The sequence below is a fragment of the Mobula hypostoma genome, chromosome 5 (assembly GCF_963921235.1).
Source record: "Mobula hypostoma chromosome 5, sMobHyp1.1, whole genome shotgun sequence".
Taxonomy (NCBI): Eukaryota; Metazoa; Chordata; class Chondrichthyes; order Myliobatiformes; family Myliobatidae; genus Mobula; species Mobula hypostoma.
In genome coordinates this window covers 158,107,673-158,130,002 of record NC_086101.1, presented here as the reverse complement: position 1 = coordinate 158,130,002, position 22,330 = coordinate 158,107,673, and the positions used below count along the sequence as shown (strand labels likewise).

Sequence of the window (22,330 nt, the reverse complement as noted above, 5' to 3'; positions counted from 1 at the left end):
CATTCCATCCCTGCTGTTAAGCATGGTGGTGGCTACATCTTACTGTGGGAATGCTTCATGTAGCAGTCCCTAGAAAGCTTGTGAAGGTAGAGGGCAAAATGAATGCAACAAAATCCAACGAAATCCTGGAGGAAAACCTGATGCAAGAGTACTGCGACTTGGGAGAATTGTTTTCAAGCAAGACAATGACCCCAACCATAAAGCCAAAGCTATACAGGAATGGCTTAAAAACAGCAAAGTTAATGTCCTGGAGTGACCAAGTCAGAGTCCAGACCTCAAACCAATTGAGAATTTGTGACTGGACTTAAAGGGCTGTTCACTCATCATTCCCAAGCAATCCGACAGAGCTTGAACAATTTTGTAAAGAAGAAACAGGGAAAAGTTGCAGTGTCCAGATGTACAAAGCTGTTAGAGACCTATCCACATAGACTCAAGGCTGTTAATTGCTGCCAGAGGTGCATCTACTAAATACCAACTTGAAGATGAATATTTATGCAATTAGTTTTATATCTGTAATTAATTTAGATCACTTTGAAGAGATCTGTTTTCACTGACATGAAAGTGCCTTTGTTGATCAGTGTCAAAAAAGCCAAATTAAATCCACTGTGATTGAATGTTGTAAAACAATAAAACATGAGAACTTCCAAAAGGGTTGAATACTTTTTATAGGCACTGTAACTTTATAATCTTACAGAAAATGTTATGGGTGATATAATAATTAAAGAATTATTTCCTCCAATGAAGTTCAGAAAAAGGACAACTATAAAATCAGATCTGGCCTTACCAGGAGTAATGTCAAGAATTTTCTCCCAAAATAGACTTCAAAAGTCTTTGGAACAATAAGTCTATCAACCAATTCCACCTCCCAAACTAACCCACCTCATTCACCCCAAGCTACCAAAAACATTGAGAATATATATATTTTTTTTAAAAAAGCCATTACAACTAATTGGATGATGGTATTGGGACATATGGCAAGTAAATAAGAGTTAAGGTGCATGCTCAGCATTGGCAGAACAAGCCCAAGTCAGTTGAATGATTTATTCATGTTCTTGGGTCCCTCTAGATCTCAAGGAGCTTTTCAAAAAGGCAATTTCACTTCCAGAAATTCTGCAAGACCACTTCATTTTTTTTTTTAAGTGTATAAAATTTCAGACAACTTTTCTGGGTGAAGGTTTTCCAATGTTTTAATATAAAAAAACCATCTCAAACAGAAATTCAACAATGGCTGTTCCTACGTGACAATCTTACTGATATTTGAGAAACCAATTCCCATACAAGTCATTAGCACTTTCTCTCCACCTTTCCTTTCTTCCATGGGTTGGGTTTCAATCTTGAACATGATTTGGAAGAAGCTCTTCAGATGACGCAAAAACTCAATCCTTTAAGAAAAAATTTAAAAGTCACATATTTCAGTTATGTCATTTTCCTACTGTTTTACTATCACATTAGGAGAAACATGATTCATAATCTCAAAATTCCATCCAACTGGCTTGCTAAATGCAAAGTTCAGAGACACTGAAAAAGAACGTCCCAATTAAAAGTATCAGCAGGAAATTTGTCAAGTCATCAAGATAACAAACTTTGCCATTTGCAACCCCAATTACTTTTCAAGCACTCCCTTCAGATAAACATTTAAAGCTGCTGGTCAATGTTCTTTTAATCTCACTATTAGATCTTTAAATTATCTATTAAAGAAAACAATGAATTAATGAGGTAGATCCTGTTTTGCCCAAAAATGAATGGTTCCCCATCTCAGGATACAGTTTGTTTCAGTGGGAGCCTAGGACACCTTGTCCCAACAAACACAGAGCTTCACAGGTTGCCAAAGCTCTCAGAGTGATTATGGATACTAATACTTGCAGAGAATCAAACAACAGTTAGAAAAATTACATTTACATTTAAATGACAAAGATAAAACATTCACACAGTAAATCTAAGACATAGAAACTAACTTAAAATGCTGTACATTTCTCCCAGCAGCCATTTCTGCCCGCTCCTTTGAATGAGGCTGCTGTACTCACACCAAGTTTAAAACCAGCTCAGCCCACAAGAACCCCGGCCTAGAATCCAGAGAACCTGCAGAAGAAGCTACTCAATGAGCGGGTCTGCTGAGCGACACAGGAACAGCCTTGGAGTGGTAGATATCATTGCCAACTCAGGCCTATGCCAGAAATAGAAACCGAAACCTCCCTGGATTTCTGCAGCAATGGGATAAAACAATTTCAGAGTAAACTGTATAAACCAGGCATACCTTTATTCCATATTTCTGATGTGAGAAGCTAGAATAATAAGTAATAAGTAAATCCTCATTTCCAACAAGCACCCAAAAAAAGCATTTTAATAAAACAGATGTTCCAGTATTGTAAAGAGGCACAAATATTATTAATCACAAGATAAAAATTTGTCTTTGCCCGTATTTCTCTTGCAACTAAATGGTGTACCTGAAATGAGAACTAAAACATCTGTGCAAGAATAAAGGAAACTTTGTAAACCAACATGGAAGATGGCAGTGCAATTGTGTATCAGTAAAAGACTGACCAGATGGAAATCCCTCACTAACCCCATAACAGAGAGCAGAATCACCTTCCCATGGGCCTTAAAGCAAAGCCAAGCTAAGCCAGCAGGGAAGGCTATAGAAAGAGCAGAGTGGAAAGTCTACTAACAGAATTAGTTTTGTTTAGTGGCTGAGGGGTGGGATTCATCATCACAAATCTCATTTCAAAACCACACTAGAGAAGGAAAATGCAGTTCTGGCCACATTACTGACAGCGTAGAACAACAGCCAAGGTAGAGAAGGTTTAATGATGCGTGCTGGAAGCATTTAGTTATAAAGAATTCCTGGCTTTTTAACAGCAGATGAGAGGCTGAAGGGCTATTTCATGATAGTGTATAGAACTTACAATGTCGAGTTAGGACAATTAGGAATTTCTATTCCCTTATCAGAAAAATTCATAAAGGTTGGGAATTTAAAGTTATTAGAAGGTAGGTTCAGGAACAGCAGCTTGCCCTCTGCCAGCCAATTCCTAAATGAACATTGAACCCATGAATACTACCTCACTTTTTAAACGCAAACAACAGGAATTCTGCAGATGCTGGAAATTCAAGCAACACACATCAAAGTTGCTGGTGAACGCAGCAGGCCAGGCAGCATCTATAGGAAGAGGCGCAGTCGACGTTTCAGGTCGAGACCCTTCGTCAGGACTAACTGAAGGAAGAGTGAGTAAGGGATTTGAAAGCTGGAGGGGGAGGGGGAGATGCAAAATGATAGGAGAAGACAGGAGGGGGTGGAATGGAGCCGAGAGCTGGACAGGTGATAGGCAGAAGGGGATACGAGAGGATCATGGGACAGGAGGTCCGGGAAGAAAGACGGGGGGGGGGGGGTGACCCAGAGGATGGGCAAGAGGTATATTCAGAGGGACAGAGGGAGAAAAAGGAGAGTGAGAGAAAGAATGTGTGCATAAAAAGGAGTAACAGATGGGGTACGAGGGGGAGGTGGGGCCTAGCGGAAGTTAGAGAAGTCAATGTTCATGCCATCAGGTTGGAGGCTACCCATACGGAATATAAGGTGTTGTTCCTCCAACCTGAGTGTGGCCTCATCTTTACAGTAGAGGAGGCCGTGGATAGACATGTCAGAATGGGAATGGGATGTGGAATTAAAATGTGTGGCCACTGGGAGATCCTGCTTTCTCTGGCGGACAGAGCGTAGATGTTCAGCGAAGCGGTCTCCCAGTCTGCGTCGGGTCTACTGCGTCCGGTGCTCCCGATGTGGCCTTTTATATATTGGTGAGACCCGACGCAGACTGGGAGACCGCTTCGCTGAACATCTACGCTCTGTCCGCCAGAGAAAGCAGGATCTCCCAGTGGCCACACATTTTAATTCCACATCCCATTCCGACATGTCTATCCACGGCCTCCTCTACTGTAAAGATGAGGCCACACTCAGGTTGGAGGAACAACACCTTATATTCCGTATGGGTAGCCTCCAACCTGATGGCATGAACATTGACTTCTCTAACTTCCGCTAGGCCCCACCTCCCCCTCGTACCCCATCTGTTACTCCTTTTTATGCACACATTCTTTCTCTCACTCTCCTTTTTCTCCCTCTGTCCCTCTGAATATACCTCTTGCCCATCCTCTGGGTCACCCCCCCCCCCGTCTTTCTTCCCGGACCTCCTGTCCCATGATCCTCTCGTATCCCCTTCTGCCTATCACCTGTCCAGCTCTCGGCTCCATCCCTCCCCCTCCTGTCTTCTCCTATCATTTTGCATCTCCCCCTCCAGCTTTCAAATCCCTTACTCACTCTTCCTTCAGTTAGTCCTGACGAAGGGTCTCGGCCTGAAACGTCGACTGCGCCTCTTCCTATAGATGCTGCCTGGCCTGCTGCATTCACCAGCAACTTTGATGTGTGTTGCTCACTTTTTAAATATTATTTCTGTTTTTGCACTATTTTAATGTAACCATTTACTATACATATTTGTAAATTTTCTTTTCCTATATTATCATGCTCACACCAAACATCAAAATGGGAAAGAAATGTGATCCAAGTGACTTTGACAGTTGGTGCCAGATGGAGTGGTTTGAGTATTTCAGAAACTGCTTATCTTCTGAGATTTTCATGCACAACAGTTTCTCAAGTTTACAGAGAATGGTGTGAAAAACAGAAATGTCTTGTTAATGAGAAAGGTCAGACTGGATCAAGATGACAGGAAGGCAACAGTAACTCAAATAGCCATGTGTTACAACAGTGCTGTGCAGAGGAGCATCTTTGAATGCACAACACGTCAAACCTTGAAATGAATGCACTACAGAAGCAGCACAGCAGCCTGGGTTCCATTCCTGTATCTAATAAAGTGGCCACTGAGTGTACATGGTAAACTAAAGACATAAATGGATGGAGACATTTCACCATTCATAAGTAAATTTGCATGACCCTTCAATTTTCTAATGCAAAGCCTTTCAGCATTAAATTATGATAAATTCAGTTTGTGCTGGTTTGAATCTATCAATGATTAATAAGTATGATATAGGTTTTTACACAAGTGGACTTTTGCTTTCATTTAGTTTGGAAGTGTACTGGAAAATTATTTACTCCTTGGGTTAACACTAGAAAAAAAAACTTTACAGTAAACCTTACTTAAGAGGACATGGTTTTAACAATATATTTGAACAGAAGGAGCAAAAAAAAACAAACAGATGGAGTGTGCGCTGCTGAACTGGTTCTTCGAAAAGCTACCCAATTATTCACTATTCCATGCAGCCTTCTTTCTCTTTAATTCTGTCATATTCAAGTTTCTCCAATTCTCATTTGCAAGTGAGATCCTGTGTTCCTTTGAGGTCCTGTGTTTTTGATAATAACTTACTGCAAGGAGCAACTCATTTTTTTCTTCTGGTTGGGTTCACTGTGTTACATACTTCATGGATATCTTGTGACAGTCTTATGAGGATGATGTAATGGTCTTGCCGAGGTCACATGATGTAATTTTCCTGCCAGTGAGGTCACATGATGACCTGTTCTCAACAGGTATATAAAAGGGAGACCCCTGGTTATGCAGTTAGTTTTCAGTTTAGTTTTGTGTTAGATACTCCATTTTGCTGCGTATACAGCTTATGACGCAGTTTTGTTTTAAAGTGGAGTTCTAAGTAGTATTGGAGAGTGAAGACCTTACCAAAATACAGGAATTCACCGAGTCGAGTAAAGCTGATATCGTTTGGCAGTTTTGGAGAGGATTGACCTTTATTGAATCTTCGTTCAAGAAAAAGTGACCTGCAACTGAGATATCCCCTGCTAAAGTAGGAAGGATAGTGCAGTGTCTATTCGCCAGTGGAAAAGGTCAGTTCCTTTAAACCGTTTTATTTCCATCTTCATGAATCCTGCGGACAAGGCAGGTTCGGGCTGGGATCAGCAGTAATGACACGTCTTCGAGGAATTCTTTACTTCAGGAAAGTCCCTCCTAATTGACTGTATAAATCTCTTGGACTTTCAAATTTACCATTCTAAGAACTGTGTTCAAATTTACCCTTTTAAGAACTGTTCCTGAGTTGCCATATAGCAGTTAACTTCCGGTTAAATTAGTCGTTTGAATATTTTTCACTATTGTTGATCAGAGTTTAATAAATGTTTGTTTTTATAAAACCTGACTCAATTGATATTCATTGTTGCCGGTCACGTGACAACTGCATTTCGATATTTACTTCAGTGGGATGAGTTCTTTAAGAAAATGTCCCACTACATTGCATACCTTTTTTTTTAAAGAAAAAGCGTGAGCATAAAGCCTATTGCTGATCTAGAAATATGAAATTTTCCATTTGGTGGAGTTACCCCACCTGCTTACCACATGGCAAACCGAAAGCAATTGACACTTTCCTAGAGTATTTCATCTCAAGATCTCGCAAACCAGAGAAAGCAGAAGTTACTCCCTGCACACAAGCCTGCCACACTGGCATTTGCCTGACATTGTTCCATCCCGAAGTGTGAGAAGAGTAACCCTTCAGAGTCAGCAGTCTTGCGATGGCACTGTCACTCTTCAGTTATCACAGTACTGTACCTCTTGAAGAAACAGCACCGGTACCATGATAACTGAAAAAGGACAGACCTTCCAATCTCCAAATTCCAAGCTGAGGGAGTATTTTGAAAACCGAAACAAGAAAGCACCAGAAGCAAACTAATCCATTTGGCACAGAATACACTGCTGTCATATCACTGCATTATGAGGCATTTACTTACGTGTGAGGGGACAGTGGACCCATCTGAAGTTTTGAAACATCCTGCTGTCCAAGGGTCATGTACAGCAGGGCCAAACTCTGATTTATTGAACCTACACAGCCACCCTGTACAAACATAGAAAAATAATGCAAGTTACAATCAATATTACTTTAGAAAGAGGTATTTTACAGAAGCCTGAAGGCACACACTCAGCGATTCAGAATCAGTTTCTTCCCCTCTGCAATTTGATTCCCAAATGGACATTGAACCCATGAACACGACCTCACTTTTTTCTTAATGTATTATTTGTTTTGCACTTTTTAATCTATTTAATACACATACTTACTGTAATTGTTTTACTTTTCTTTCTATATCATGTATTGCATTTCACTGTTGCTGCTAAGTTAACAAATTTCCCTACACATGCCAGTGATAATACCTGACTCTGATGTCTAAAATCTAAGCAGTATACAGAACTTTGTGCTTGATTCTATAACAAACACACTACATTAAAACTGAAGTGCCGCTAATGTTTGTCAATACACTCTCAGCATTGTTTAATAATGTCATCTAATCCATAGATGATAACCAACATGCACTGCAATAATTAAAGTTAACACTGCACCAGGGAGTGATGCTTTGTACAGGTGAAACCCTTTATCAAAGCCTGAGATAGGGACAACATTGCACTTTTGAAGGTGAGGTTAGGTTCATCCCAATAACCCATTTACCCCTAAACAAATTAAAAAACATTTAATGCACTGCACCCAGGATGAAGTTAATTCCTATTGAAAGGGTATTGTAGTGGTGCAGCTTTAGTTACAAGATGAGTAACCCAGAGTCTTTGACTAACAATCAAGAGATGCATGTCAAAATTTCACCATGAAGGTTATGGGTTTAAAGTCAGAGAATAATCAAGAATCAATTAGTTTTATTTATTAATGACCATACACTGATTGGATTGTTGTAAAAAGCGAATGCCTTTCAGAGAAGAGACCATGCCATCATGATCTGATCTGTTCAACACGTGACACTAAATACACAAAGTGATTCTAATAGCCAAAGAGCAACCACTGCTTTAAGGCAAAATAAAATACTGATGGTATAACTAATTCCTTTGAAATATTTTATGATGAAGCTCTCCACTCCTATCCAGGTAATGCATATTGGGCGGGATCAGGCTTGGGCAAGGTAAAGTATCTGGCAACTTTCTCTCTTTCCATTCTTATTTGTTCATTTCCTCATCTGTGAGGGCACAGTACTTTAGTGAGAATGGCTCCAGGGGTAGTGTTTTGTACTGCGTGTGGGATGTGGGAAATCTGGGAGATCTCCAGCCTGTACCTAAAGTTATGTATTTACTGCAACACACTGCATTCTGAATTAATCAATGTACTTTAGATGTTACGTTAAGATGACTCACTTGTTTTCTAGGTTAGAAGCCAAACAGAAACAGGTTTACAGCCATTCAGTAAAAGGAGGGAGGATAAAAAACTGATGGTGGATGAAAATGACTTTAGGGCAACTGGTGAGAACTAATACAATGCCTTGACTTCAAAGCCTAGGGCTCAAGAATAATCCAAAAAAAATGCAAAGTGCAGCCACATATTATTGCAAAACTACAAGCCAATATTGTTTGAGAGTGAAAAGGTTATTGCAGATTACAGAGTGATCTTGATCAGTTAGAGAAGCAGGCCAAAGAGGACTAATAGATTACAATACAGAAAAATATGATGCACAAGTCAAGCTAGCATATAACTTGTACTATGAATGGTGGGGCACTATAAGAGAACACAGGGGCCTAGGAGTACAAGTGCATAGCTCATTGAAAGCAGTGTCAATAGACAATAGGTGCAACAGGCCATTTAGCCCTTCGAGCCAGCACCACCATTCACTGTGATCATAGCTGATCATCCACAATCAGTACCCTTTTCCAGCCTTATCCCCACATCCTTTCACTCTATCTTTAAAAGCTCTATCTAATTCTTTCTTGAAAGAATCCAGAGAATTAGCCTCCGCTGCGTTCTGTGTCATGGATAGTCAGGGTGATGATAAAGCCATTTAGCACACTAACGTTGAGACATTATATTGCAGATACACAAGCTGTTGGTGAGACTGCACTTGGAGTACTGTGTACAGATTAGTGAACCTGTTACAGAAAAGAGTGCAGAAAAGATTTGAGGACATTGCCAGGATTAGAGGGCCCGAGCTATCGTGAGAGGTTGGGCAGGCTAGATCTTTATTTCTTGGAATGCAGGACAACTTGAATGAGCAGCCATTCTTTTGCGTGCCAATGTTTAGAGTGGCTTTGGCTCATCAAGGTTGGGCTTGTTCTTACTTGTTCATTCCTCATCTGCTCGGGCACAGTAGTTTAGTGAGAGTGGCTCCAGGGGGCAGTATTGTGTACTGTGTGTGAGATGTGGCAAGTCTGGGAGACTTCTGGTCTGCAGCTCCCAAGAGAACATATCAAGTAAGTGGAGCTGCAGCTCTATGACCTTTGACTCATACGGGAGAATGAGGTGGTGATAGATTGGAGCTACAGGGAGGTAGTCACCCAGAGATTGCAGGAAACAGGTAACTTGGTGACTGTCAGGAGAAGGAAGGGAATTGCACAGCCAGTGCAGAGTACACCTGTGGCCATTCCCCTCAATAATAAGGACACAACTTTAGAAACTACTGAGGGGACAACCTACCGCGGGGACCACAGTGACCAGGTCTCTGGCACTGAGACTGGTGCAACGGCTCAGAAGAGCAGAGGTGAAGAGGACTGCAGTGCTGATAGGAGATTACATAGTCAGCGGAACACAGACGAGATTTTGGGGGCTCTCTAACACCTACATGGTATGTTGCCTCCCTGGTGCCACGGTCAGGAATGTCTCAGATCAGGTCCATGGCATTCTCAAGGGAGAGGATAAGTGGCCAGAAGTCCTGGTACATATTGGCACCAATGACATAGATAGACAAAGTGAGGAGGTTTTGAGGAGAGATTTTAGTGAGCTAGGTAGAAAGCTGAAAAACAGGCCAGTGAGGGTAACAATACAATGATTTTGTAGGTGAACGTGTGGCTGAAGAACTGATGCAGGGGGCAAGGGTTCAGATTTATAGATCACTGGGAACTTTTGAGGAACACCTGAACTCGAGGGGTTCACATATCCTTATGGGCAGGTTGGCCCAAGTTGTTCAGGAGGATTTAAACTACTTTGGCAAAGGGGTGCTGAACTGGAGCAATACTGCCAAAGATGAGGAAGTTCGTTTACAAACAAAAGCAATGTATAGTGAGGCTCCTAGCAAGGAGAAGCTGATGATAGGGCAAAAATGCAGTCAACAGGATGAGTTGCAATGCAAAAGGCAGACAAAAATCAAAAGAGTGAAAACAGGACTGAATGTGTTATATTTGAATGAATGCAGTATATGGAATAAGGCAGATGAACTTGTAGCAGTTACAAATTGGCATGCACGTTGCAGCCATCACTGAAACATGGCTGAAAGATTATAGCTGGGACTTTGATGTCCAAAGATACACTTTGTACTGAAAGGACAGGCAGGTAGGCAGAGGAGGCGGCATTACTCTCTTGGTTTAAAAAAAAAGAGTGAAATCAAATCATTAGAAAGAGGTGACATAGGATCAGAGGATGTTGAATCATTGTGCATATAGCTAAGGAACTGCAAGGTAAAAAGACCCTGATTGGAGGTGTAAATAAACTCCCAAACAGAAGGATGTGGCCTACAAGTTACAACGGGAAATAGAAAATGCATGCAGGAAGATCTGGAAAATCAGGTAGGTGCTGAATGCCAAGAGAGGGGATTTCTAGAATGCCTACAAGATGGCTTTTTAGAGCAGTTCGTGTTGAGCACACTGAAGGGTCAGCTATTCCAGACTGGGTATTGCGCAGTGAACCAGAATTGATAAGAGAGTTTAAGGTAAAAGTACCCTTAGGGATAAGTGATCACAATATGATCAAATTCCCCCTGAAATCTGAAGAGATGTAACAGTATTACAGTGGAGTAAAGGGAATTCTAGAGGCATGAGAGAGGAGCTGGCCAGAATTGATTGGACAAGAACACTGACAGGGATGATGGCAAAGCAGCAATGGCTGTAAAGCAAATCGGAAGGCACAGGATATATACATCCCAAACAGGAAGGAGTATTCCAAAGGCCAGATAACACAACCACAGCTAACAAGAGAACTCAACGCCAACATAAAAGCCAAAAGAGAGGGCATATAATAGAGCAAAAATTAGTGGGAAGTTAAAGCAGTGGTCCCCAACCACCGGGCCGCAAAGATGTGCTACCGAGCCGCGAGGAAACAATATGATTTGGCGATATGAAACGATACGAGTCAGCTGCACCTTTCCTCATTCCCTGTCACGCACTGTTGAACTTGAACACAACCCCCCCCCGCCCCCCCCCAACCCCTGGCCGGTCCGCAAGAATATTGTCAATATTAAACCAGTCCGCGGAGCAAAAAAGGTTGGGGACCCCTGAGTTAAAGGATTGGGAAGCTTTTAAAAACCAACAGCAGGCAACTAAGAAGTCATTAAGAAAGTAAAGATGTAATACAAAAGCAAGCTAGCCAATAATATTAAAGAGGATACTAAAAGTTTCTTCCGATACATAAAGTGTAAAAGAGAGGCAAGAGTGGATATCAGACCATTGGAAAACAATGCTGGAGAGGTAGTAATGAGGGACAAGGAAATGGTGGATGAAATGAATAAGTATTTTGCATCAGTCTTCACTGTGGAAGATACTAGCAATATGGTGGAATTCCAGATCTCAGGGGTCATGAAGTGTGTGAAGTTGACATTACTAGGGAGAAGGTTCTTGGGAAATTGAAAGGTCTTAAGGTAGATAAGTCACCTGGACCAGATGGTGTACACCCCGGGGTTCTGAAAGAGGTAACTGGAGAGATTCTGGAAGCATTTTTAATGATCTTTCAAGAATCACTAGATTCTGGAAAGGTTCTAGAAGAATGGAAAATTGCAAATGTCACTCCCCTCTTTAAGAAGGGGGAAGAGGCAAAAGAAATTATAGGCCAGTCAGTCTGACCTCAGTTGTTGGGAAGATGTTGGAGTCAATTGATAAGCATGTGGTTTTGGGGTACTTGGAAGACATGATAAAATATGCACTCATTGGCATGACTTGTGCAAGGGAAAATCGTACATGACAACTCTGTTGGAATTCTTTGAAGAAATAACGAGCAGGAGAATAGCGAAAGGAGAATAGGTTGATGCTGTGTACTTGGATTTTCAGAAGGGCTTTGTCAGGATGCCACACAAGGCTGCTTAACAAGTTACAAGCCCATGGTATTACAGGAAAGAGTCTAGCATGTATAAAGCTGTGGCTGATTGGCAGGAGGCAGACTGCAAATAAAGGGAGCCTTTTCTGGCTGGCTGCCGGTGACTAGTGATGTTTCACAAGGGTCTGTGTTGGGACCGATTCTTTTTATATTATAAATCAATGATTTGGATGACAGAATTGGTGGCTTTGTTGCAAAGTTTGCAGACAATACAAAAATTTGTAGAGAAGGCAGTAGAAAAGCTACAGAAGTACTTATATTAGGAGAATGGGCAAAGAAGTGCCAGACAGAATACAGTGTCAAGAAATGTATGGTCATGGACTTAGTAGAAGAAATGGAAGGGTAGAATATTTTCTGAATAGAGCGAAAATACAAAAAACTGAGGCCCAAAAAGACTTGGGTGTCCATGTGCAGTATTCCCTGTAGTCTGTGGTGAGAAAGACAAATACAATGTTAGCATTCATTTCAAGAGGGCCAGAATATAAGAGTAAGGATGTAATGTTGAGACTTTATAAAGCACTGGTGAGGCCTCACTTGGAGTATTGGGCCTGTTATCTTCGAAAGGAAGTGCTGAAACTGGAGACGATCCAAAGGAGATTCACAAAAATGATTTCAGGATTGAATGGCTTGTCACATACAGAGAGTTTTATGGCTCTAGGTCTATATTCACTAGAATTCAGAGAATGAGGGGTGACCTCATTGAATGGTGAAAGGTCCTGATAGAGTGGATGTGAAGTAGATGGTTCCTATGGTGGGAGTCCTAAGACCAGAGGACAGAGCCTCCGAATAAAGAGGCATCCTTTTAGAACAGAGATGAGGAGGAATTTCTTTAACAAGAGAGTGGTGAATCTGTGGAATTTGTTGCCACGGGTAGTCATGGAGGCAGTGTCTTTATGTATATTTAAAGCAGAGTTTGACAGATTGATTGGTAAGGGCATGAAGGGATACAGGGAGAAGGCAGGAGATTGGGGCTGAGATGAAAAGTGGATCAGCCATGATGAAATGGTGGAGAAAACTGAATGGGCCAAATGGCCTAACTCTGCTCCAATATATTACAGTTTTAATGGACTTTACTGAAGTGCTTAAAGTTCTGAAAGGTATAGGTAAGATGACTGGCAACAGACTTTTCCCCTGGGTAGGGTGGTCCAAAGCTATAATGCATAGATTGAAGGTGGGAGGGGAAAGGTTTAAAAGGGACCTGAGGGACACAGAGGGTGGCGAATACACGGAACAAGCTGCCAGAGGAAGTGGTTGAGTCAGGTACAATAATATCATTTAAAGAGCACTTGGATAGGTACATGGAGAGGGACTGAAGCCAAGGGGACTTGGTCAGCATGGATCAGTTGGACCAAAGGGCTTGGGTCTGTGCTGTGTTGCTCTAAACTCGATACATTAATTAAATTCAAGTGCAGATCTCAGCCTTAAGCAGGAACCAAAATGCTAGAACTGAAATGTAATTTAAAGATTTGAAAGCATATTGGCTGATTGAAGCTATCAGCTAGCAAGCAGCTTTGTATTATGGTGAATCATTTCCTTTCCATATATCCCACACTGCCCTCCCGAATGCCAATACTGAAATGAGGGCCCTCAGTATTTTGAACAGGAACTTACTCTATAGATTTCTTCCAAAAGCAACTTTGCACAGTTCTTCCCAAGGTCCTCAGGCAAGACAGGTGACCCTTGGCCCGAAGGATTTGAAACTAGCTCTGCACTCAATACTGTTCCATTTGTTGTTTCTGCCACTAAAGACAAGCCGAAACCTGGGGACCTAAAATATAAACACATTATAAGTTTTGTGTCAGAGGTTTTAGATCACATTTCCATATGAAAGCTCTACCAGAACATTCAATTCAGTAATAATTATTGCATCTGGTGCTCCCTCTTTTTGTTTTGAGACCAGACGCAGGTAGGGGATCCACTTCATCAGACACCTTTGTTTCGTACACCATGCCAGCTGAGGTCTCTGAGTGGCCAGCCAACTTAATTCCACTTTCTATTCCCACATCAACATGTCTGTCCAATGTCTCCTCCACTGCCAAGTCAAGGTTAGATGCAGAATAAGAGGAACCACATATTCTGCCTCATGAAATGAATAATGATTTCTTGAATGACTGATAACCACTCTCCTCTGACCCCTCATTTTCACTGGTCCACATCACCCTTTTCCCCTCTCCTACTCTCTCCATTTGCAGTCACCCACATTTCCTTCCACTGGACACCCTCACCTTCAATCCAGCATCCATCATTCTCCCCCCACCCCCCCAACAATTTCTTACATTATTCCCATTCTTCTCTCTTGAACCAAAACCTCAACTGTTCATTTCACTCCATAGATGCTATCTGACACGGGGACTAGCAGAGAGGATGCCTTGGACCAGTTGGGGCAAACAGCCCATCTCTGTGCTGCATTACTACGACTCGCTGAGTTCCTCCTTTGTTGCTCCAAGTTTCCAGCATCAGTCTCTTATGAATACTCGTTTCCATTACCTCTCTCCCAATATCCCTCTTCTACCAATCTGGACAAAATAGGCAAAAGTACTCCAAGCTAACAGTGTTAGTAGTTCAGAGATTATAAATCAAGCTTGGATTGCAATATTTTTAAAAATGTAAATTGAGTTCTGCTCCATTTCCCAGGAGATCATGAATTTTTGCTTCAAAGAAGTTGAAGGAAGTGCTGTCCAACACTGGAACATAAGCAATGGTACTAAATAAAACCTATGCCTGAAAGAAAATCCACCTATTTTGGGAAATACACTGCCAGAGTATCGATAAAATAGTTATGGAGAACAGTCAAAACCACATTTTTTAAACCACAGTCTCACAACAGCAATATGGGAGGGATAGATTCCAGTACAAAGGAAAACAAAATGTCAAAACAAATGACAACAAAAGATACCGGAGATATTCAGCCAGTCGGGCTGCAAGTGCAGTAAGAGCAAAATACATTTAATGGTTGAGTACAATGGCCTATCAAAATCCACAAAGATCGGCAACCTAGTTTAACACTGTTTCTTTCTCCGTGGATGCCAATTGAGCTGCTAAGTATTGTCTGCATTTTCTGTTTTTATTTCATATTTCTTGAGTTTGTAGTTTTTTCAAATATCAAATTCTGTTTGAAGTTTCAATTGCACCAGTAATAGTATTCTACTTTTATCATCCACTGCATTTCAACAAAAGTCATGAAGTTATTTGATGAGCATTTTTAAAATTCAAGCTTAAAATTCAGACAATGTTCCCACCACATCTGATTGACGTACTTTCCTGAATTTGCTCCTTTCATATGATCAGTGTAGATGTAGATATCTGGTATGAACTTGTTTAAAATACTTCTGGCCGAATCAACAATTCTGTTGGCCATCTGTGGAGAAACCCTGACAGAGTACCTGAATTCTCAGTGAAGGAAATTTATACAGCAGCAAACACTGAAATCAACAAGAGACTATAGCTTTGATTCACTTTAAATAATAAAAACTATACCTGTAATTCATGATTCAAATGCTATTAATATCTCTAGGAGCTCAATAGGTCATTTCCACAACGAACCACAAACAAAACAAACCAAAACCACTTTATGTAATCATCTCTGGATTATTATCCAAACCATGTACAAATTAGGATAGAGTGAATAAGATCGACAAATTGAATATGTGTTTCAAATATCTAAATGGGATAAATGGGATGAGATGTGAAACATTGACATCAATACTGAGGTAATAGGGAGCTGTTCAATTAGGAAGGGCTTCGTTTGAATCAGGATGAGACCAAACTTAATACCAACTTTGACTGGAGGGTGATGAGGAAGGATTTAGAAAGTTAAAGGGCAAACCTATAGTACTGGGTAGTAAATTGGTAATGATATGCTGTACTTTTCCATCTTGCAATAAAAGGTATGGCATGCAATGGCTAACATTTAAAGAAGCCAAACTTACAGGAAAGTTCAGGAATTCACTAAAGGAGGCAAAGCATTGATTGGAAAGGTTAAGAACACAAGTGTGGCCTGGTGAGAAACAAGAACAGATATAAACACGACATAGATTTATAAAAATACATAAATATGTGAAAATGAAAAATATCAGCTAAAAATGATGTAGGTCCTTTGGAAATTCATAAGAAAAATTGCACTTGGGAGCAAGGAAAACGTCTTCCTGAACTTAAAAACGCAAACAACAGGAATTCTGCAGATGCTGGAAATTCAAGCAACACACATAAAAGTTGCTGGTGAACGCAGCAGGCCAGGTGCAGACTGGGAGACCGCTTTGCTGAACACCTACGCTCTGTCTGCCAGAGAAAGCAGGATCTCCCAGTGGCCACACATTTTAATTCCACATCCCATTCTGACATGTCTATCCACGGCCTCCTCTACTGTAAAGATGAAGCCACACTCAGGTTGGAGGAACAACACCTTATATTCCGTCTGGGTAGCCTCCAACCTGATGGCATGAACATCGACTTCTCTAACTTCCGCTAATGCCCCACCTCCCCCTCGTACCCCACCTGTTACTTATTTTTATACACATTCTTTCTCTCACTCTCCTTTTTCTCCCTCTGTCCCTCTGAATATACCCCTTGCCCATCCTCTGGGTCCCTTGTCTTTCTTCCCGGACCTCCTGTCCCATGATCCTCTCGTATCCCTTTTGCCCATCACCTGTCCAGCTCTTGGCTCCATCCCTCCCCCCTCCTGTCTTCTCCTATCATTTTGGATCTCCCCCTCCCACTTTCAAATCCCTTACTCACTCTTCCTTCAGTTAGTCCTGACGAAGGGTCTCGGTCTGAAACGTCGACTGCACCTCTTCCTAGAGATGCTGCCTGGCCTGCTGCGTTCACCAGCAACTTTTATGTGTGTTTCCTGAACTTACTATTAAATTGTGCCCATCTGTCCTCTCAGCTGGCCTGAAAGGTTTCATTAACATGCAGAATCTCCCAATGTATCCATCATATCCAACAAGATTATCACAAGTGATTAATTATTGCCTCATTGTAGTTCAGGCAACCCTAGCTTTTTGCAAATTGACTGCATCACACAACATTAAAACAATGATTACAATTTACCTCAGTGGCTAGGAAGTACTTTGAAAGGTCTTGAGAAACTAAAATGATCCATGCAAATATAATATTAAAAAATGTGTCCGTAATTCAAGTTCTTCTCTACTTCCTCTCCCTCTAAAGCATTGGCCCCATAGAAAGACCAAAAAAAAAATCAAGTTTTGAATAGGGTCTTCATGAAAGGATACGCAACACCTCTGATCCGTTTAATTTTACCAGGGTCTGTTAACTGAATGGGCTTTAAAAATCGTCGCACTGGGCATGAGAAGAATATCTCACCTCCTCCACCAGGAGGCATTCCTCTTCGGACTACCTGTTCAAACAAGCAAAAGCAAGATTTAATAAAATTACAGCCAAATCAGTTAGCCACATAACTCTTGACAATTAGAGGATTAAGTTATATTTGAAAATAATACCAAATGCACTTTCTGCACTTCAGCAAAATCATTCTGATTATCCATTTAAGCTGCTATTAAATTGAAATAGTATCAATTGCATGTGCCTGCATTCAAAAAGCAGTAATTTTTGTCACAGAACGTTGTCAAGAAATAAGCAGTAGGACAATTCAGAACTGTTTTTGCTCATTGCAGTTTCAATCATTCAGGCTTGGAGATACCAAAAATAGCTGGGAGAGAAAATGAAACAATTTCACTTCAACAAGTTAGTAACTATGAAGAATTTGAAGGTATCAATCATCTTGAATAGTCCAATGAAAATGAATATTTGGAGGATGCAATCGAAAGCACTGGATGAAGACAGTCCATTATCAGTACAAGGTGTCTGCACTGGTTTTTGTTCATTTAACAAAATTAACAATCTTTTGATTGATTTTGTTAATTACACTGGATGAATTCCTCCGTCGGTAGCTATTAGGAACTAACAGTTTTATAGTACTGTAGTAGCATTTGTAGTGTTCCAATTTGTTCTGTATTTCATTTAAATACTTAATTTGTTGTTCAGTTAAACAGTAGTATGACTTTTTTAAAAAAATCTTTTTAACCATTTCTATGAGACTGACTAATCAGGTGGTCGCTTAATTGGGCCAAAATATACTATTCCCAATTAAATGGAATCCACTGTATCTATAACTGGTAACTGTTTATAAAAGGAGACATCATCTCTGGAGAGGAACTAAAAGTCAACTACAAATATGACATACACTTACATAAACCTCCATAGATCATTAAGCAATATATATCGGGTCTGTAGTGAATTCTAGTGTGATTTTTCTCCCCTTGATTTTTTTGTATTTGTGAATAAAATTGTAATAATGTATTCAAACTTAAGTGCATCATCCTATCAAGGTTCTTATTCATTAAATGCAAAATGCTCCAACAACATGGAACTGTCCCATTAAGTTTATCAAGAGACGAAGCAGTGATTTCTATTCAAAATATGCGAATTAATATGTTCTTTGGCCAAGGCAATTTCAAGAACAGTGCAGGCATAGAAATATCAATCCAGAATTTCCCACAAATTCTCAGAGTACATCTAACCCAATGGATTAAATATTAATCTTTGGCTTAAATCCTTTACATGTATAAGTAAAAGGTATTCTTATACATTTCTATGGGTTAAAGCTGCACAAAATTGGTACTCAATTAACAGCATTTATTTTCTGCTGAGAGAAAAATTATCCCTTTAATAACTGTTGCTCAAATCTATCATGAATTATCAAAAATTAAGCAGTAACCACCACTTTAAAAGAAACACACTATCAGGAAGCATTTCTCACCTTCAACTCAAAACCTTCACCATCTATACCAAATCTCTTCATTAGTGGCAGTGCTGTAGCTTTTAGAGTGTCCACCTGACAGGAAAACAAATAATTGTATCAAAATGATTATTAAAACTGATCTATATTCCTACATAGTGATGGCTCACATAGCACATTTTGCACACATTAGAATTTCAAATGATATGCATACATATATAAAAAAGTTCTCAACTTTTACCATTGCTAGTTGAATTTAACAAAGATAGCTAAAACAAAAGAAAAAGCCAAATTCAATTTGAAGATGATCAGAAGGTAATTCTTTTGACCACTGCATCAAGCACAAGAGCAAAGAACTTGTACCTTCTCTGATATAAGAAAATTTATATATACAGTGCTTCAAATACTCTTTAATTTTGTTCATTTTTGAGAAGTAACCAAATGGACAATTCTGATTTGATGGAGAATGGACGTGAAACCACAGAGGAACATCCGGAGAAATTTCTGAAACGCCCGTTCGCTGCTGTCGTTACTGTGTGGTCGGAAATCTTTCGGAGGGTAGGCCACAAAATCCCCAGCCTTGCCTGCTTTTGGCGACCGAGAAAGAGGTCGAATCGCTCGGACAGAGATGGTGCTCAGTATTCTGTGTCGGAGAGCTGATCAGAGCTCGAAGTTTTCGGATGACTCAGAGTCGGATTGTGGTCGGCATGGCAGGGAGAGTTTTTCTTCCCTCTCCCGTCTGTGTGAGATGTGGGACATTTGAGAAACTTTGAACTTTACTGTCTCACAGACTTCCTTCATCAAGTTATGATATTGTGCACTGTTGTAACTATATGTATAATTATGTGGTTTTGTCACTTTTTCAGTCTTGGTTTGTCCTGTGTTTTGTGATATCACACCGGAGGAAATAATGTATCATTTCTTAATGCATGCATTACTAAACAACAATAAAAGGGGACTACGTGTTATAATCTAAAATGGTGCATTTTTTTAAACCTTAATCCTCCAGCATAAAAATGGACCAAAAATAATTAAGGCAAAGATTAAAATGCAAGTTGAATCTAATCTAATTATCAGAGTTGTATTCGCCATTTGTGTTTGAACCTATTGCAATCATCAATCCTATTTCCTTGTAACTAATTATTTGTCATGTGTTCATTAAATCTCAAGTTTCCTATTCATGATCTACACTAGGGATAACTTAAAGTGGCCAATTTACCCTCTTGGCATATCTTTGTGATATAGAAAGAAACCGGAGTATCTGAAGGAAACCAGTATTGTCACAGAGGTAACATTTAAATGATAGGTTCACACCTGAGGTTAGGAATGAATTTAAGTCAATCAAGCTGCTTGTAGCAGGCCATTTTTTAAAACCAATTGTTCCTCACCATTCATGGCTAGATATGGTAGGGCATCAGAACTGCAACATGATCCATTGGTTAAATAGAAACCAATAGGAAATCCAAATGATTTGGTAATTCCCTCATTGAAGGCTACCTTAGTTATTCTGGCCATTAATTGATCTCACAGTTCACATCTGACTCTGAAGTAGGCTAACAAGTTATTCAAATACAAGATCCAAAACTAACCACCTCAAGGCAACTAGAGATACATAGTAACACCTGGTCTTGCAAACAAACTGGAAAAACACATCAACGTTAGCCAAATTTTTATAGAAAGTAGTTCAAACTATTATAATGAATAAGTCAAATAACAATATTTATCTCAAAATTTTTTCTTACTGAAGGATCCGTTTGGTCATTCGTGACACCTTTCAAGATGGCTTTTAATGGTCTCTTACAAAATGGAGCTAGACAGAGCAAGGCTTCTAGGTAATAACCAATGGAACGCTGTGGATGGCAATCATGTTCAACTGTCCCTCCATGCAAAAGACCCGGTTGGTAATACAGTGTAGTTCCTGAAAGAAGCAACATAACCTCTTAAAATGAGGAGTTCATTAAGGAGTAACTGAAGGATGCTCAATATGAGATAAAAAGTGAAAACACTAGAAAAAAAACTTAACAAATCAGCTAACATCTATAGAAAGAGAAGCAATAGCCTTGGGTTTGAGACCCATCAGAATTATTTTGTTTCTTTTTATCCATGTTCTACATGAGCACCTTCATGCATTACTCTGTCAACGTAGATAGATTCATGCACCCCACCCATTTGGCACTATGTTCCAAACAGAGCCACGTTGTCAAGAAAAACCATCAAACAAGCCTCCCCATGTTTGCAAGGAAAAGGAAAGGAGAAAAATCTTAAGAGCACTTTTGCCAAGTCCCAGTTTTGCCAGACAATGGGGAAAATGCTGTACACTTATCAGCTATAATTGATCCAATGGTTGAGGATGACAGGCAAAATAGTGGATTAAGAGTAAATTAGAAAAACTGGTGGATGCAATGACGTAGTGCATTTGATGCCCAAAGGATCACAAAATAGAAGATTAAATACTGGCTAGAGATAAGTGGCACAGCGTCCCCACCAACAAATGGGTCACATGCCTACTAAAAGTCAGGCAAATGGTGAGAAGTCTCAAATTCATCTTGCAGCTCCATGACTCAGCTGATATCAGATTGGACAAACATCCCAAGCTCAGGAAACTTGTTGCTATTTTATTATAAGTTGAGGGAGACTGGCATTTGGGAAACAAGCCCTCTTCTTCACTTGTGACAATGAACATCACCAATATTAAGTGCTCCCAGATCAACTGTAATAAATGGATCGAGGCAGAACAAAGCTGTCCACTTTCTATCCTCCAGCCCACAAAAAAATGCACTTTGACCCATTGCCATGACACACCAGCCTCAAGGCAGCTTTTATCCCACTGCTAACACTGAGTGGTCCGCAGCTCAGTAAGATGGATCTTTAACTGCACAGCATTCTTCATATCCGCCTTACACTTTGTTTGTCTGCACAGTGCTTTTTCTGTAACTATAACACTTTATTCTGCATTCTGTTATAGTTTTCCCTTGAACTACCTCAATACATTCTTATATTGAAATATATTGCTCTATGGTGGACATACAAAACAGTTTCTCACTACCTCAGTATGTGACAAAAATAAACTAATTTACCAAATAAGATCAAAATTAGTTATCAAATCAGGTTGGTAAAATTATCATTGAGCCAAAGTATTGATAACTTGTGCTGTGAACTTCAGTAACTAGGTTGAAAGGCAAAGCGAAAATTAAAATTCCATCCCACAGTACTACAAATTATAGATGTTTAATAAAGTAACCAAACAAGAAAACACACAGAAGTAGAAGAATGACCATTGAGAAGAAAAGAGGTGGATGAATGGTAGAAATGGCAGCATGAAACATAATGGTTGAAAATAAAGAAATACTGCAAAGACACTGCAGAGTATAGGGAATAAGTTGAAAAATAAACACCTTCCCCTGGTGGGTTCCTTTCTTTTTAAAATATGACCCTCTTGATTTACAATACATATTCCTGTTTACCTCAAATTTAAAGATATGTAAACAATACACTTAATTTCAACAAAGATTGAAAGTTAAATTCTTTCACTGTGCTTCATTGCATTTCCAAATTTCAGTTTAGAAATGTTGG

The 22,330-nt window shown here is 40.0% G+C and overlaps 1 protein-coding gene across 2 annotated transcripts in view; it reads right to left on the bottom strand.

Annotated features, from left to right (window-relative positions):
• Positions 1-1,146: 1,146 nt before the first annotated feature.
• Positions 1,147-22,330, bottom strand: part of rcl1 (RNA terminal phosphate cyclase-like 1) — a 50,600-nt gene continuing 29,416 nt past the window's right edge. The window contains exons 3-9 of one of the 2 annotated variants that reach the window (XM_063049211.1): positions 20,500-20,675; positions 18,779-18,853; positions 17,232-17,356; positions 15,258-15,383; positions 13,612-13,768; positions 6,728-6,831; positions 1,147-1,382 (exon numbers count right to left, since the gene is read on the bottom strand). In XM_063049211.1, the coding sequence (XP_062905281.1) occupies positions 1,235-1,382; positions 6,728-6,831; positions 13,612-13,768; positions 15,258-15,383; positions 17,232-17,356; positions 18,779-18,853; positions 20,500-20,675 (911 nt within the window). In that variant the 3' untranslated portion in view covers positions 1,147-1,234. The remainder of the gene's footprint in view (positions 1,383-6,727; positions 6,832-13,611; positions 13,769-15,257; positions 15,384-17,231; positions 17,357-18,778; positions 18,854-20,499; positions 20,676-22,330) is intronic. The other variant, XM_063049212.1, reaches the window with a different exon arrangement.